We start from the raw sequence: 16,541 nt of genomic DNA, 5'->3' as shown, positions 1-16,541 counted from the left end.
CTCCTTCCCAGAGGGAAAGCCAACCTGTTTGACATCCTCGCCTTCAAAGCAGGGTGCGGTGCTGCGGGAGCTCAAGTAGCTTGTGAGAGGAGACTGGCTTTCTCTGAAGCGTACTTGAAAAAAACTCTCTCAGATATACTCTGTCCTCAAAGCCTTCCTGCTCAGTTTTTCGCTGAGCAATAACTGCTGATAAAGGCAATCCTGTCAGAGTCCTAACCGCTAACTCAAGCCACCGAGTGAGGGAATCTGCTTTGCAGAGACTCGGGAATTGTCTACAGGGGGATGACAAAACCCCCTGATTTTGTAAACTTGAAATGTGATGTCAGACTACTGAACTGGAGCATGCTTAGCTCCCTGGCAGATGCTTATCTTTACAAGGTAAACGTTGTCTGTTATGATTTTTCCATTGGTCTAGATAATTTTTAAATATAAATATCCATGCATATCCTACATGGGGAGAGATCTTAGATAGTGCCGAGCGCGAGAACACAAAGCTTTGGAAAATGAACAAAAATCATGCATCCATCTATACATGAACATACTTTAAAATCACTGATGTGATTTAAATCCAGTTTTGTCATAGCCTCTCTCTAGCAGACGTGTGCCAGCGCACTTGTCTGTTGAACTGGACTGCCACCGTCACACTGGCGCCCGGCGCCAGCAATGAGGCTGGTGTGCGTCCTCCCTTTTGCTGGGGGGCAAGCTGCAGGCGTTTTTGTCAGCGCTGTTTTGACTAGGGCAGCAAATACTGTGCTACCATGAATGGCCGATCCGTACGCTCGTGGTGTTGCTGGGTGATCTGGTCTGATGTGGAGCACAGCTGGCCCCAAGTGCATTTCTGTTGAGTTACCTAGAACACATGATACAGTGTGTGCACTGAATTCATGCTTTCATGCTAACTACAAGAAAACAGAGGCAACAACATAAACTGGACTGATAAAACCCGGTGATATTGGATCTTCGAGAAGCTTGATGTTCAAGTAGGTCAGCTCCCCCCTCCCCAGATTTGAACCAGTAGAATGGTTTCTAAAGGCCTGGCTTATTGTATCACACGGCTTAACTGTTTTTAAGCTAGTAATGGAAACTCTAAAGCTCAATTTATGTATCGTCATTCTCTTTGTCAGGGCCAATTGCTCAATTTCAGAAGAGTTAAGGACATTTAGGTTTGAGAGGTGACTTTGTCAACCAGTGAAAACCATACCGTGACACGAGCAATCCCGTAAGTCCACTGTTTATTTTTTCCAGAATAACAAAAGCAGGCACACATGTGCTAATCTTTGTATCAGTGATGAATTTGCCTGAAGGGAACAGGAAAGTTAGCAAGGCTACGTACTAGTCCCAGGCAAGCCCAAGCAGCTCACAAACATTCAGTAGCTTTACTTCAAAACAGTTGTTCCTGTAAGTGAAGTCTTCCCAAAATGCTTTAGCTCGTCTGTCTGCCGATGCTAGTTCATTGGGATATTGAAGATTCTTAAGTTTGAAGACGATGCACCCCTTGTCTAGTTCCTCTGAAGCCAGCTACTGCTCTGTCTAGCTAAATAAAAACAATATGAAGAAGGCACAGGAAGGGGAAGCTGAAGGAGTGGACCTAGCATTGGAGTCGGGATGTCTCGAATACTTATCCCACTTCTATTCTTGGGGCATTGCAGGAACTTCTTCATCTCAGCTCCCTCTGTCGAAGACGTGCAAGTGATTGCCCGAGATGTCAAGTAAACAATATTATAGATTAAAAACAAATATAAGGCCTTACACCTGACCATAAATTGTAGTTTTATCACTTTAAGAAACCGTTGACTCCTCTTTTTCTATTTAAAGGGAAAACAAAGTTCTGCCTAATATTCAGCTGACAAGGTGGATGACTTTTTTTTTTACTTGTTCTTTCAAGAAAAAAACATATTTCAGAAATAGCAAATGGGTGGAGAAACGGAGCCCGTGTGTCTGTCTATTCTCTACACCATATACTTTTAGCCCATCAGGCCTCTTTTAGATGAGACAAGCTAAAAGAGAAGAAGAGGACAGTCACAACTCGCCACAGTTGCAGCCCCATCCTTCCTGTGGGCAGAGGTTAGACTTTGCTCTCTGGCACGGGTGACCCGCTGCATGAGTCTATCGGAGATGAAAGAACGTGATTATACACTCGAACTACTGGGGAAAGCCACTAATATCCTACAGTATTCACCTTTTGTCATAAAAATGGAAGTATTTTAATTAACATATCAAAACATCTGGTAATATTAGACATTAATCTAAATATAAGCCAAATACACAAATGAATCGGTGATACAGTTTCTCGGCAATGGAAGAATACAATTACTACACGCTAGCTAAAACTTCAATGGTTTTTCACAAGCAGATGGAGGAACGTGCATTTAGTATTTCATCCTTGTGGTTCTTAAAGTACTCCAAATGCAGGGATTTGAAAAAACTCTTTTTGCTCCATTCAAGTCCTTTTGCTATTCCTAATCATCTCTTCACTTTCCTTCATACGTGTCTTTTATATCTGCGTAACAGAAAAGAGCAAAAACAAAATAATCTTTTCAGTTTATGAAAAGGTTAAGGTTTGTTTCATAATCTTGTCAAGTGAAAACCACACAGAGAATAGTACAGCTTAGATAGTGGCCTAAAATAATTAGCGAGAAAAATACCAAAATGCACAAGTGGGAGTGTAATTCAGCCCAAGGTACACTGAAAACTGAGTGCACTAAAAGTAGTTTTCCTTAGCATTCAAAATTGGGCACAGATATTGAAATGAGCACGAATAGGAGCGACAGTAAAAAGCTGCCAAATTTTATGCTCAAGAATTGCCTGCTTTCATTTCCACAGCCCGATGAATTTGTTTGGGTAAGTTTAGATAAGTATTTGAAATGGACATCGCATTTGGAAACCGTCAAAACATTTTTCAGGCAGTCCTTTTCACTGATAGTTAGGGTGAATTAAACTGCCACCTCAGCTCCCTCGTAGAAGCTAAAGTGACATGATATTCTACAAGAAGAAGATCCTGCTTTGCTTTTTTCCTCCTGTTACTGAAGGTAACTCCTCTTCCTCAAAGGAGGTAGAGTGGAGGAAAAACAGAACTGAAGAGGGTGTGCCACAGGAACAGGACAGAGCTCCTCGTTGCCATCCATTTAAACTCAGTTTAATGGTGAAGGTACCTCACCGGGAGTGAACTTGCAGTTTGGGCCTGGAAAGGACAGTAATTTTTCATCCCACTGCAGTGCCTGATCAAAACCTGTATGGAAACTAGAACGTTAATTCCCAAATTGGGATCTGACAGCCCGTAAGGCCACGATGGGCAGCAGCTGATCCGTGGGAGAGGATCATAAAAGTACTTCAGTAGGGTGATGAATAATTGCGATCGTGTTTCTTGACCCAATGAATGTGAGAACTAATGAAGTGGGATATTTAGTTACGCAATGCAAGAGCAGTTGAGCTAGGAAGGCACAAGATCAAAGTCTCAATGGGTAGCGAGGCAAATAGCAACGTAGCAATTAATACCCTGATAACTGAAAAATAAGCTAACTAACTGCTATGTTTTATCCACAGGTAAGTAACAGGAAACCCATAAATTGGCTGTTTCTTGCTCACTACAGAAGATCAGCCTGAAATTTCAAGCCTTCTCTTTAACCTTTTCTTCCTAGGTGGCAGCAGCCAGTCTTTCTTCCTTCTCAACACAAACGCTGTTAAGTTTGCCCATACCAAGCCTTCTATTGCTGTGCATATTTTAGTAGATTCCAGGCGTCCTTCACCAAGACAGATGTCTTCTCTGCACTTCGCAATAGTAAGCACCCTGTGAAAGCAGCTCACAGCTTTGTTGCTACTGGCCAACTTCCTTCTAAAACGGTTAAAATGTCTGTATGAAATAAACCTGAATTGCTGATGGAGCAGGAAGACAAACTCCCTTTGAAGACTGCTTCTCTGGTAAAGCACCAAAATTTTTCAATTTCTAGAGCTACTAAGAAGGAAAATACGTAAACATTTTCTTTTTTTTTTTTAAATTTATTTTTAGAAAAATCACAATGTTGATAGGAGGTTTTAATAAGTAACTTTTAGGCTTGCAAAAGCTGAAGGAGGAGTCAAGAGTCTGGTTAGCTAAAAGCTAGCGTGAGCTTCCCCTGCCATTCTATCCCTAACAAACACTGGCTTATTTCTGTTTTCTCTACACTTGGCATTGATATGAGATACCTGTTTATTCATGCAGGTGAGCAGTACATTTCATTTCTTTGATTTTTATTGATCTATGTAAATACAGTTTTCCACCCTCAGACACGCTTCAAGATTTTAGCACTTTTATACTAAAAGCAGAAGTGGGGCAAAAAGAGCTTTACAAATTAATTCCATAACAAAATACTAAAATCTATGTAAAGCTTTGTTGCAAGCTAAGAAACATGTACAAGAAATTCTTAAATGAATTATCCTTGGCATACATTCATATCTGAATGCACAGATATATTTACATGTTTAATATCCAAATTCATAATGACTTCTAAGATGGTCCATGAAATGTCATCTTTCTGTAGAACTTTGCCAGGTGGCTGAAGCACGTTAGTAAGACACATGTTGTATAACTGCATGAAAATTGGAAACAATTAGAAGGAAAGCCAACAGAACCGGTCAGACTATTCTTTCCAGACAGAACTAGTTATTATTCCAGACTCAGTCCTTTAACTGCTATGAGTTGCACAGTTTTCCATATTTCCACAGATCCTCGAAACCTTCCTGTGGCTTTCAAGAGCCACAGCAAAGCTCACAAACGCTTTCAGTTGAGGATGCAGTCACAGGTCCCCATCCTGATGGCAATCCTTCACAAGTCCAAAAGCATTCTTCACATGTATGCTATTTGTCCTGTTCAATGGATGCTCGTGGAGTGAGGCTGGTTGTTCTGGTCAGTCTTGCCATTATGTACTTTCGAACTGTAGTACTGTTTCTGTCTTTTAAGTGCGTATGACAAGCCCTCCGAATTCAAAGGATCACATTATTTTCTGTTAAGTTTTTGGTTATGGAAGTCTGAAGATGTTAATCCCCACTCCCCAATACTTCATCCACAACTGTTCAGACAACTGCCAAACATCAATCTCACCAGATGTACGAAATCCAATTATGGTTCTGATTTGCAAATCAGGCTTTTCCACATCTGACCAGCTCAGTACTTGCTAAGCAGGAAGAGCCAGAAAGGATGAAGGGTCTGCGTGCACCAGTTTGGGTGTTCTGAATCTGTACCAGACAGATGCAATGAAAAAAAATGCAGAAACAAAACTCTGAATTTTTGTCTCTTGGATGCTCAAGAACAAGAATCTCTTCCCTGGTGGCTGACCCAGGCAGCTACACAGATTGTATCGGCAGCACCCACACCCAGATCCATTATCCACACACAGCGAGCCATTTGCTTTCAGGTGCCCACACCATATATCAAGTTGTTTGGTCGGTACACTCACTGCGTACAGGATATTAAAAAAAAAATGTTTGCACTGCCTGAAAGCAATGGTGTAACAAAACATTAATTGCTTATTGTTTTTGGAGAGGTAAGGAAAAGTTAAACATACTGAATGCACTTGAGACACACCCATTTGTCACAGGAGTACAGGAAAGAATGTAAAGGCACAACATACTTCTACACTCCTGTCATTAAGGCCATATATTGGTGTGCAACAATGCTTCACAGGGCTAACTATACAGAAGTACTCAGGTCTAAGTCACACTCCCAGAGGTGTTTCAAACGAGAACTGTTTTCTCATGCAACTTCAGACTCTGCTTTTTTATTATGCTTTTTTTGTTTCCTTTTTTTTTCCAGGCAAATGCAGGCTCTCTATCCAGTTTCAATGGTCTGTTCTTCACGTTTTCTTTAATTTAGTTCTCCAGAAGCGTGCGCTGAACTAAAAAGTGAAAAACAACTCAAGATTAGTACACTAAGTTAGTATACATTTTAAGTTATGTATTACTATGTAACAATATATGTGGACAACAGGCTTTTTCAGTAGGCATTTGAAACTGTGGGATAAATTCAGGTAAGCAGAGGCTTGATTCTGTGTAGCCAGTGCCCTGCATACCAAGGGATATTACATCCCAGACTTCTCACTCAAATAAGGACATCCTACCAGATCCCTGTAGCTATCTACACTTGCAGTATAACCCAACATGCGGTTTCAGACTTGCAGTTTTGCAGATGCAAAAACGAAATGGAGTACAGTCTGCATAGCTGATGGAAAAGGCGGATTATTGAAAGAAAGTGCTAGCCTAGGTTATCTACGTTTTCAGGAAGTCAAAGATAAGTCTATGTAAAATTTTAAAAATGCAAACCTGTTCTGCCATGCCATCTGACCTGGCTTAATGCAAGGCTGCTTCTAGCTAGAAGCCATGTAGGTACATCAACACTGTATTACCAAAAGCACAGCTAATGTCTGCTGACTCCCAGAACTTAGATCAGGACTAGCACCATGCTGACCATGGTTGCCCAGTTTCTTGGCTCAAAACATGCTCATGCTTGCCTGCAAAATATAACAGAGGTATGAAATTTGGGATTTAACATGATGTCAATATGTAGGCAGGAGTAATCATTTATGATAACATCCCAGGTTTGACTTCATCGGTTAAAATAAAGTATGTATCATCTGATGCATTTCACACCTGAGTTCTCGTGACTCTTTGCCAAAATTTTAGCATATCCTGACTCCAACTCGTAAGTTAACTGCCTTTGGTAGAGGTCTTTGAACAATGCTGCTTGCTTCACTAATGCATAGCTCCTAACCCCCCCCTCCCCCCCTCCCCCCCCCCCCCAGCCAGTCACAAGAAAATGTTTTCTCCTTGAGAGTTTTATATATTTAACAGCTGAAAGGAAAAATGTTTATAAAGAGGATCATGAGTCAGATGGAAGTTTTTAGCAAACTGAAGAAATACCTGAAAGAAGTAAGGTATAAAAATTTTTTTGTTAAATTATAAAAACCCAGAACTAGTTCTGCAGGTTTTAGATTAAGCTCACAGAAGAATATATTGCAAATTTATACTGCTTTGAGATTTTAATAGTGTTTCAAAGACACTCAGCAAACTTCAGCATGAGGGCGTACTGCTTCTTCCTTTGTTCACCAGTCACAAGGGCTAGAAGGCCAAGTTTTCACCTATACTGTTTCCTCCAGATCTATCTATGGCTTTCCTGGAAATAATCACCTGTTCCACCAGCCAAGTACCCTAGACAACCATACCTGGAAGGGTGAGGTTGTTAGGGTTTTTGTTGCTTTAAGAGAGATCCTTCCGCAGCTGTCACCATTGTAAAAAGATTTGTTATTTGATGATTCCTTCATAGAAGAATCATTCTCGGTTCACAACACAGAATGTTTTAGTTACAACAACATGCTAGCAAGTTCAGTCCTCCTTGCCTCCAGTGTAGTTTCATCTCTGCCCAAACACTATTAACATTTTTTAATATGCATTCTTGCAGAGTCCTATATGGGTTTACAATCAAAAAAGGTATCAGATTCCAATCAGACACAACTAATAAAACACCTGTCAGCTAACTGCAGTTATGTATCACACTAAAGGAGCAGGCTTGTGTTTTCATAATTGTCTTTAACAATACTTTTGCAGAGAATATTCAATTCTTTACTTTCTCTAAGCTGCTGTATTTCAAGGACCCTCAAGGCAATAAACCAATCTGTTCAAAGAATAAAAAACTAGAGAAGAGTGGCCATATTATCGGAACTGAAATCTTGACTCAGTTCTAAGTTAGTTATCATGGTAGTTACAAACATTTTTTTTTAAACAAAACAGCGCAAGTAATTTTTTCCACTATGTTAGATGTCAATAAAGTGCATTTAATAGCAGCCCCACCAAAAAGGTGATCTTCCATCTAGATTCTTCTCTTACCAGGTGGCTCAGATTGTGCTCCCCGATGGCTGTCCATATTCACATTCTCTTCATCTGCTAGGAAACAAAGACGTTTAGTATTCAAATTCTCTTATCTTCAAAGTTGTTGATTAATAGAGATAATTTGAGAGAAGAAACAGCACTGAAGAAACTGGGCTACTGATAGTAGTTGAGTTTCCCTTGAGTTGCCTGCATGCTAATTTTAACATGCATGGTAGATGTTACTCAGTTTCCAAGCTTCCCAAATTACAAAACAGCAGCACCTGGCTGGATTGCTGCTCCGTCATCTGCCTTCACCAACCAGTCAGAGAGACTAGAAAGGACAAAAACAAAGCTTCTGCCCCACCTCGCAGCCACAGTACTCCTCAAGTTCTCTGATCCAAGTTATATCTTATTTAGGTGGAAAGGAAGTAGATAGCAAGCAACAGATGACTGCAGAAGAAAGAATCATTTGGGGACGAACATCCGGGTAGTTGTCAGAAACCTAGTATGTAGGCAAGCATCTTATGAAGACACAAAGGCAAGATTTACAAAATTAGAAATGACAAGGTATTTTCCAGCATGAAAATAGTGTCTAATCCCCAACCTCCACTCAATTTTCCTTAAAGAAATGTCTTCTTACAGTCTCTCATTCTTACTCTTTAGCAGGAAGTGCTTTTATTTTAAGAAATGCAAAGCCTTAAGTCTGTCTGCTTCTGAAAGTCTAAATTTTGGGTGAGGCATTCTTCAGACACCCTGTCTTAGATAACTAGTAGGAGAGGTTACTCCCTGTGAACACAAATTCACTGTGCTATTAAAACTACTTTATGCATAAGATCGATTTCTAGCCCCCATATAAATAAAAAACCGCGTCTCTTGAGACAGTAGAAAACAAAACTAATTTAGAATTCTTACCGCTTTGTTTGAAACAGAGTTTCTTCTTCTGGTAAGCAATGAAACTAGATACTGCTCCAATTACAGTAGCAACCACAGCACTTACAATTCCAGCTATTGCTCCCTGAGAAGCTGAAAAAAGAGGTTTGCATACATTTTTCAGAATCGAAAGCAATGTCAAACTTGTATTGTCTCAAAGTAAACCCTGTGAACACTTCCAAAAAAACCCCAACTGAAATTATTACATGAAACTGTAGCAATCAACTCTTTCTTTGTGAATAATGAAAAGTGAATCCTCTGATTTTATAAACATTGATTTCTTTGCAATGCCTATTGTTAAACAACTTAAGCCTGCCTGTTGTAAGTTCCACTAATTAAAAAAGCTACCCTTTCATAGCCAAATCTGTTGCATGCATGCAATCGCTGCACCAGCATCTCTGAGACCTTAAGACTTTTGAATCATTTGCAACATAGAGATTTTAAAGAATTATGAAAGCAGAGCTTGAAAGTAAGAATTCTAGATTCACAAAAGTTTTTAAGCTGAAACCCACTATCAGCAGTGACCATTCTAGCAGAATATTAGCAATACAGAAAAACCCAGGAAAAAAGCTTCAGACATGCAGACACCATCATACACATAAATTTATGCATTTACCCTCAGCTGCTTCACCATTATTTAGACTTGAGCCCTTTCGTTCTGTAAAAATGAATAAAAGGTTTAGATTTTACATGTCTAAAGAACAGTCATATCATAATTGACAACCTTTTTGTGAATTACTCATGCAAAATTACAAGCTATCTATTATATCCATACAGTGCTAAGCTCTCTGACACTCCAACATTTTATTTTCAAAGCACAGGTCATGGTGATGCCAACTTCAGCCTTGGGTGCTCGGCACTTCTACAAAATGAGCGCAGCACACCTGTGAAATCTGGTTTAATCAACTTGCCCACCACCACAGAATACTCAGTGGAGAGGAACAGCATATGATTTCAGGGTAGCATTCAACTGTATTTCCATGGAACCAACTATCTTTTCCTAAAATCCCAGCCTCATTTACTAAATATTTTTGCAATTCTCTTAGCAAACGAGACAGAAGTTCTGTAAATACTATCCTTATTTGGCACTATGCAACTTGCACCACTGAAGCAGGAACCTGTGCAGATGAAAACACCACACAAGTCTCAGCAGATGCTTCTTGCCCCTGCCAGTTTTCAAGTTACTGCCCCAAAGGAACCTTGGAAGGTGAAAGCTTCCCAAAAAATTAGCATCAGTAATCTCTGTCTGGGACAACTCTCTGAAGAAGTTAGTAACCAGCAGCACATCTCAACATCGTATCAAGATATTTAACCTAACTCTGACCTGGAAACAGTAAAGTTGCAGTAATGCACACAGGGACGACTAACCCCATCCTAATGATGACCATTACTGCAGCTTGGTCCCAATGACTGTGGGACCGATGACAGGGACCGATGGTCACCTCTGTACTGAGCTGCGCCGTAACAATTAGACATGGCAGATTACTCAAAACAAGTTTGGTTTTTATACTGCTCAGAGTAGATATAACCTGCATCACTTGAAAGTCTAAGGATCAACTCATCCTGTGGGACAGATTAAATCTTTGAGAACACAAGGTGGACCCTCTTCTGGCCCACCCCAGGGCTTCCTAACCACAAGAACTAAAAGAAACTGAGAGTATGTGACAGAAAATCTGACAATAACACCTGGGTGCCTTTAAGAACTATATTTGTGGTGAATTTTGAAATAAGTACCACATTCACATCTCAGTTTTACAACCCATCCTTCTTAGCGTAAGAGTGAAAATCATTGAAGGTTCCTAGACCAGTTTTACCTCTTAATTATGTGGGGGTTTTTGGCAGAGACAAAACACATTGCTTTTGAACAGGAAGGTATACTCTTAAGTTTCAGATACCAGAACCAAAGGTGTTACAAGTTAGACCATGTTAACCAGCTTGTGAGCAAGCTTTTATCAAAAGCTCAGGTAGCCATAGGATCAGTATGAAGCACAACCATCTTACCATTGTTGCCACTACCATCGCCTTTTGGTAAACTGCCATCGTATAGATCTGAATCATCAAGGTTGCCTATGAATAATAAAAATAACATTATCTTATATATTTTAAGTTCAGTGAAAAGACACCTCCAGGCACATAATGACATGGAAGTTTTCTCTAGATCATCAGCTTGAGTTCGTGGTGGTTTTAGGCTCAGTGTCATAGTCACAACATGTTCATGTTTCAAAAGCCCTCCCAATCTCAAGTCCCTTCAGCTCAGCACTATAGAGTTTGACAGAAGCACTGCTGCCTCTGGACGTCGTGAACAACTGAGAGAAGATAGTCCAAGAGCAGGTAGTACTGCACAAGTCATAGGCTAAGCAAGCAAGAAGCCCTGTAAGCTACTTAAGTGGAACAGCCCAAATCTCACTATCCTGTTAAAGCAGAGAAAGGACATGGACAGGAAAGGACCATTTCTTTTCAAGCCTGCAGCTGTGAATGTTTCTTCAGAGTTGGGTTTCTAAGTCACAACCAACCTTTCAAACCTGTACAACACAGTAGTTGGAGGTGAGGGGAAAAAAAAAAAGTTCAACATGCCACAGTCCAGTGGCTGCAGTATTTGCCTGGCAATGGGAAGATCCAAATGTAATTCCCTCCTCTGATTTACTGCAGGACATTGAACCAGTCCCTCTCCATTTTCATTGGACCCCACCTCATGGGGCTTGAGTTCTCCTCCTTCCCTCTGCTGCCAAATGAATCTTTAGTTTATGCAAAGCAAATCTGTTTCAAACAGCAAAACTAAAAGCATTGCATCAGAGGATGTTTTAGTTGGGTGGCAAAAGCAGCGTACTGAGGTATGCAAGACCTGAATTCAAGTATCTGCTGCAAATCAGGCAGGAGAAGGAACAAGAACCAGGGCTTGCATTTCAGGTAAGGACTCTTTACCACCATATTCCTGGATAATGGCATCATCACAGCTGCATCCATCTGAATCTGTTTTGTTCTGAGTTAGGCAAAGTCAGAGAAGACCTCTAAAGCACAACAGGCAGGGAAGGACATGTATTTTAAGTCTACCTTTCAAACACAAAAGAATTGTATTTCTTAACTGGAGCCTTTAAAAGAAAAACTAAAAAAAAAACCAACCCCCCCCCCAAAAAAAAAAAAAAAACAAACAACCTTTTAACTTTGAGCTTTACCTTTAATTTAGATGCTTTAAGAATACAGTTCACAGGTAGTTCCTACTGACTTTTTAGCATGACTAGCAGGGATTCAGTTTGTGAAGATGAAAGGACTCAATCCAATACACAGGTGCTCCACCATAGGCAGCCAAGAACAGCATTGCCCCAAGCACACACACTCTGTCCCATCCTTCCTCTTCCCCACACCATCATGCTTTTAAGTGAAAGGAAAGTGACTCGACACGTTTGTTATGGAATTTCAAGACTGCTGCAAAGCTTATTCGCAAGACAATTTTTCCTCAATCCTCAGTGTTTATCCAGTGCAACATTTGACATACATAGCAGCCAATTAACAAGGTGTAATTATTTTAAGTTTAACTGAAATAGTAAAACCATGTCATGATTCAGGAGTTTATGCTAGAAGCCTTACCAGTGTCTTTAGGATGTGCAGGTGGACCTTGCTTGGGGTTATCTACACACAAAAGAGAGATTTAGAAAAAAAAAGAAAAAGGTTAAGAGATCAAAAGCAGACTACAGTACAGTAACTTTGAAAGGGACTAGGAAAGATTAACAAATACTTTTCTACTGTTCAGAAATTCCTGTTAGGTCAGTCTTACCAGTGTCTCTGGGATTTGCAGGCGGACCTGGCTTGGGGTCATCTGTAGACAAATAAGAATAAAGTGACCAAAGTTACTAGTGTGAAGAGACCAAAAGCAGAGCATATAGTGACCTTGAAAGACTATCTTCCCTGTGTCATTTTCCTTTCCTTTCATTAGCGAATGCTGTATTTGTTTGGTTATTTTAGGTTAAACACTGTACTTTAATGCAATTAACAGTGTTTCTGCTTGTCGTGGTTTAATCTCAGTCGGCAACTGGGCACCACGCAGCCGCTCACTCACTCCCCCCCGGTGGGATGGGGGAGAGAATCAGAAGGGTAAAAGTGAGAAAAACTCGTGGGTTGAGATAAAGACAGTTTCATAGGGAAAGCAAAAGCCACGCACGCAAGCAAAGCAAAACAAGGAATTCATTCACTGCTTCCCATCGGCAGGCAGGTGTTCAGCCATCTCCAGGACAGCAGGGCTCCATCACGCGTAACGGTGACTTGGGAAGACAAACGCCATCACTCCAAACGTCCTCCCCTTTCCTTCTTCTTCCCCCAGCTTTATATACTGAGCATGACGTCATATGGTGTGGGATATCCCTTTGGCCAGTTTGGGTCAGCTGTCCTGGCTGTGCCCCCTCCCAGCCTCTTGTGCACCTCCAGCCTTCTCAGTCGGTAGAGCATGGGAAGCTGAAAAGTCCTTGACTAGTGTAAACACTACTTAGCAACAACTAAAACATTGGTGTGTTATCAACTTTGTTCTCACCCTAAATCCAAAACACAGCACTGTACCAGCTACTAGGAAGGAAATTAACTCTATCCCTGCCGAAACCAGGACACTGCTACATTAGCCTGTATATCAGGCCCTTGCTATAACTGAACTATACAGAAGAACTCATTAAGTGTTATGCAGCATTTTAGTTTGCTCATCTGATTTCAAATGCTGAACTTTTCTACCAGGTACAGGTTACTTGGCTGTTTCCTCTTTTAAAACTAACAGATTTTAACCAATAATAAAGGTTGGTACCTCAATTAAAAAAAAAAAAAAGATTAGATACACATGATGGAACTAGAAATATGGTCCTCACAATGACACTTCATTTAGATTGCCACAAAATAGGAGAATAAGAGACCTTAGCAATTTTCTCTGTACCATTTGGTCACAGTCTTTGTTGCCCACATCAAATTAACACACCAGCAGTGGTTTTCTAAAACTGTGTTTTCACCAACAGCTGAACCAATCCAGCGGCCCATTTCTTCTCTACGCTACTTCTCCTCGATGTTGCATGGTCTTGCCTCCTCCCAGCTCTAGCACAAGTCAGATCAGGTCTCCTTAGGCTCTCTGTATATTCAAAGTAAAGAGGCAGGCACCTCCAGAGCACAGTTCTAAGACCCCAGCTTAGGCTTGCCATCCTATAAAGGATCCTCCCCCTTCACTTAACTGAACCATCTGATTCATTCAGCCAACTGTTTCTCGATTAGCCAACTCTGATTTCAAAAATGTCAGCAGTTGGAAACAGACTGCTTTAAGAGAGAGAAAACTTCAAAGGGCTAAATCAAACAGAGCAGCAAACAGTGGTACTGTCCTACAACTGTATGTCCTGTGTTAGGAAAGCCATCTATACTCAACAGGTCTAGTGATGGTACTCGAAAAGCTACTGTGCATTATCTGCCTAACTGGATGCACCTTCTACTGGCCGAGTGAAAACAATACTGCAATTTCTACTGCTGCCCACACTGCAGAGCTGAAGCGCATTAGAAAGAGTACCTTCCCTCATATTATTTCAAACAGATTAATGTTTCCTTGTGCTACTAAAATTACTTCCTGGAAAGGAAGAGATTACTTCAGATTTAAAAACTACTTCCATAAGTAATAGTTTATGGAGTTAGTGCCATCTAGTGAAGACACAGCAATGAAACAAGTAGGACTTGGCTAAGAAATGAGTGAAATACATACAGGTTTTGTGATCCAGATCCTTAAAAATGAAGATAAATAAACATAACTAGACTGCAATTATTTTTATCTGCAGTCTGTTACCTTAATCAACTCAGTGCCCTTAATACATTTAGGTAATAAAGGATGGATAGATGTTGCACCAAGTACCTCTGAGCAGTATCCAGGAAAGCATGATACTTACCAGGCTGAAGAGCATGTTCCAAGTTGAATTCATCTACAAAGAAAGAAGGGACGTTTTAAATGTAATGCAAAAACTGAACTAGTTTTAGACTATTTTTACACAAAACGCATCTCACAATGTTTTCACCAAGAATACAATGGCATGCTCATTCAACAGTGGCCCATGGAAGAGCACCAGAGTTACCAGGCATTATGTGCCAAACTACATGCTGTGAACATGCTACATGCCAAGGGCCAGCTCAAGGTGAGCAAGCTCAAAACACGCAGATTGAAAGCCAACAGAAGGGATTCTCACAGGGTCTTTAAGCTTGTGAAATCACAAAGTAAATTTGTGAAAGCACTAGCAGAAGACTCCAAAATGCAGAAATCATTTTGCTATTAGGGAACTTTCTTTTATAGAAATATCACAACTCTGTGTGCCACTAAATTTAAAAATTCAGGCTCTCAAATTAGTATGTACAACTACACTTGACTTCACAGTAAAAGGCATTACAAGCCAATTAGATCTTACCGGAATCCGATGATGGTGGCTTCCGAGATGGAAGAGGCTTCTTTGTAGTTTCTGTCAGGGATGGTTAGAAAAAAAAAAGTTTAAATACTATTTAATACACTGTTCAGAAGGTACATGAAGGACAAATGAAAGGCACAAGATCAAGTCTATACAGCAAGACATTTTCCCCTTAAGAGGAATCCCTGAGTGTTCCCAAAGACAAATTTCAGTTCTATGTGGTCAACACTTTGACATACCCATAGCTGAATTGTTCTGCTGAGGTTTAAACAAACCATATGTGGGGAATGTGTCATTCATGTATCATTATCAGTATCATGCAGTGATACTCGGAAACAAACAAGTCAAAAGAGCAGCCACTATTTTCCCGCCTACCTCCCAAAATTTGCAAGAGTGTAATAATTACCAAGTGCATCTTGTAAGCTCAAGTCGTCAAAATTGCCTGTAGAAGATGAAAGCAACGGTAAGAACACTGTTTTTTCTTACTCAAACCCAACACTTATTACAGTCATAAACATATCTGTGATCTATCTTGACGGATGTTTTCTGCTTCCTGCGTCAGACTAGGGTAATATTTTGAGTCAGGGCTGAAGACAGACATTCTTCTCTATTTCTCCAGACCACCATCCACACATCTCTTTGGCACAAAAAGGAACAGCACTAAAAATTGTCTCTATAGAAAGGGCCAGAACATATATTCCTACAGTCAATATAATGCACTTTATTCTTGCCACTGCTATTGCATGCTTTCTTAGTGCCATCCACAGCACATTCTTTCCCAGCCTTCTTTCCACTGAAACACAAAATGAGCAGGGACACAACCCCAATTCACAAGAATTTACAAGATTCAAGTGTGAAGAAGAGCCTTGGAGCACAAAGGCTCGTATGAAAGTTATATGATCGGGTAATGGATTTAATACCTTGGCATTAAAACTTAATTTTCATGGGTTTATAGGACTTACCTTTTTTATAGGACTACCCTAACAAAGGTTAACAGTATGAAGGTGGTTAAGTTATTAGCACAGATGATCTTGAGCAGTCTCTTCAATTTCCTAAAAGACCTCTAAATGCAGGTGTCACCACTATGAGCTCTCCACTCTAGGTAGATTAAGTTTCATTTTCAGCCCTTAGGCTGTATTTCTTTTTGCTTCTTGCTATCCTCTCTTGCTGTATTAGGTCAGTTGCTAGAGCTACTGCCGCTTACCCAGCCAACTGCAAACACACTAGCTCAATATATTCACGATACAAACTGGTTTCACAGCATGAATAGAGTAGTGTGATCTCAGCAGAGGCTTGTAAGATAAATGGACAGCTATAATAACTGCTTGGGATATTTCTGATAGTTCATCATTCCTACTGTCACTGAAGCATAGA

At 40.4% G+C, this 16,541-nt stretch overlaps 1 protein-coding gene across 1 annotated transcript; it reads right to left on the bottom strand.

Annotated features, from left to right (window-relative positions):
- Positions 1 to 5,785: 5,785 nt before the first annotated feature.
- LOC103900667 lies at positions 5,786 to 15,653 on the bottom strand. The gene is made up of 10 exons (XM_019472620.1): positions 15,574 to 15,653; positions 15,171 to 15,221; positions 14,661 to 14,693; positions 12,539 to 12,580; positions 12,352 to 12,393; positions 10,768 to 10,833; positions 9,383 to 9,424; positions 8,749 to 8,859; positions 7,855 to 7,908; positions 5,786 to 5,870 (listed from the first exon to the last, which is right to left on the bottom strand). Exons 1-7 carry the CDS (start codon positions 15,580 to 15,582, stop codon positions 9,404 to 9,406), a joined length of 264 nt encoding a protein of 87 aa, XP_019328165.1. The 5' UTR covers positions 15,583 to 15,653; the 3' UTR covers positions 5,786 to 5,870; positions 7,855 to 7,908; positions 8,749 to 8,859; positions 9,383 to 9,403.
- Positions 15,654 to 16,541: the final 888 nt, after the last annotated feature.

The sequence above is a fragment of the Aptenodytes forsteri genome, unplaced genomic scaffold (genome assembly GCF_000699145.1).
Source record: "Aptenodytes forsteri isolate BGI_AS27 unplaced genomic scaffold, ASM69914v1 Scaffold212, whole genome shotgun sequence".
In the NCBI taxonomy this organism is placed as follows: domain Eukaryota; kingdom Metazoa; phylum Chordata; class Aves; order Sphenisciformes; family Spheniscidae; genus Aptenodytes; species Aptenodytes forsteri.
Note: the sequence above shows the minus strand (reverse complement) of the source record. Positions and strands in the feature narration are given on the sequence as shown.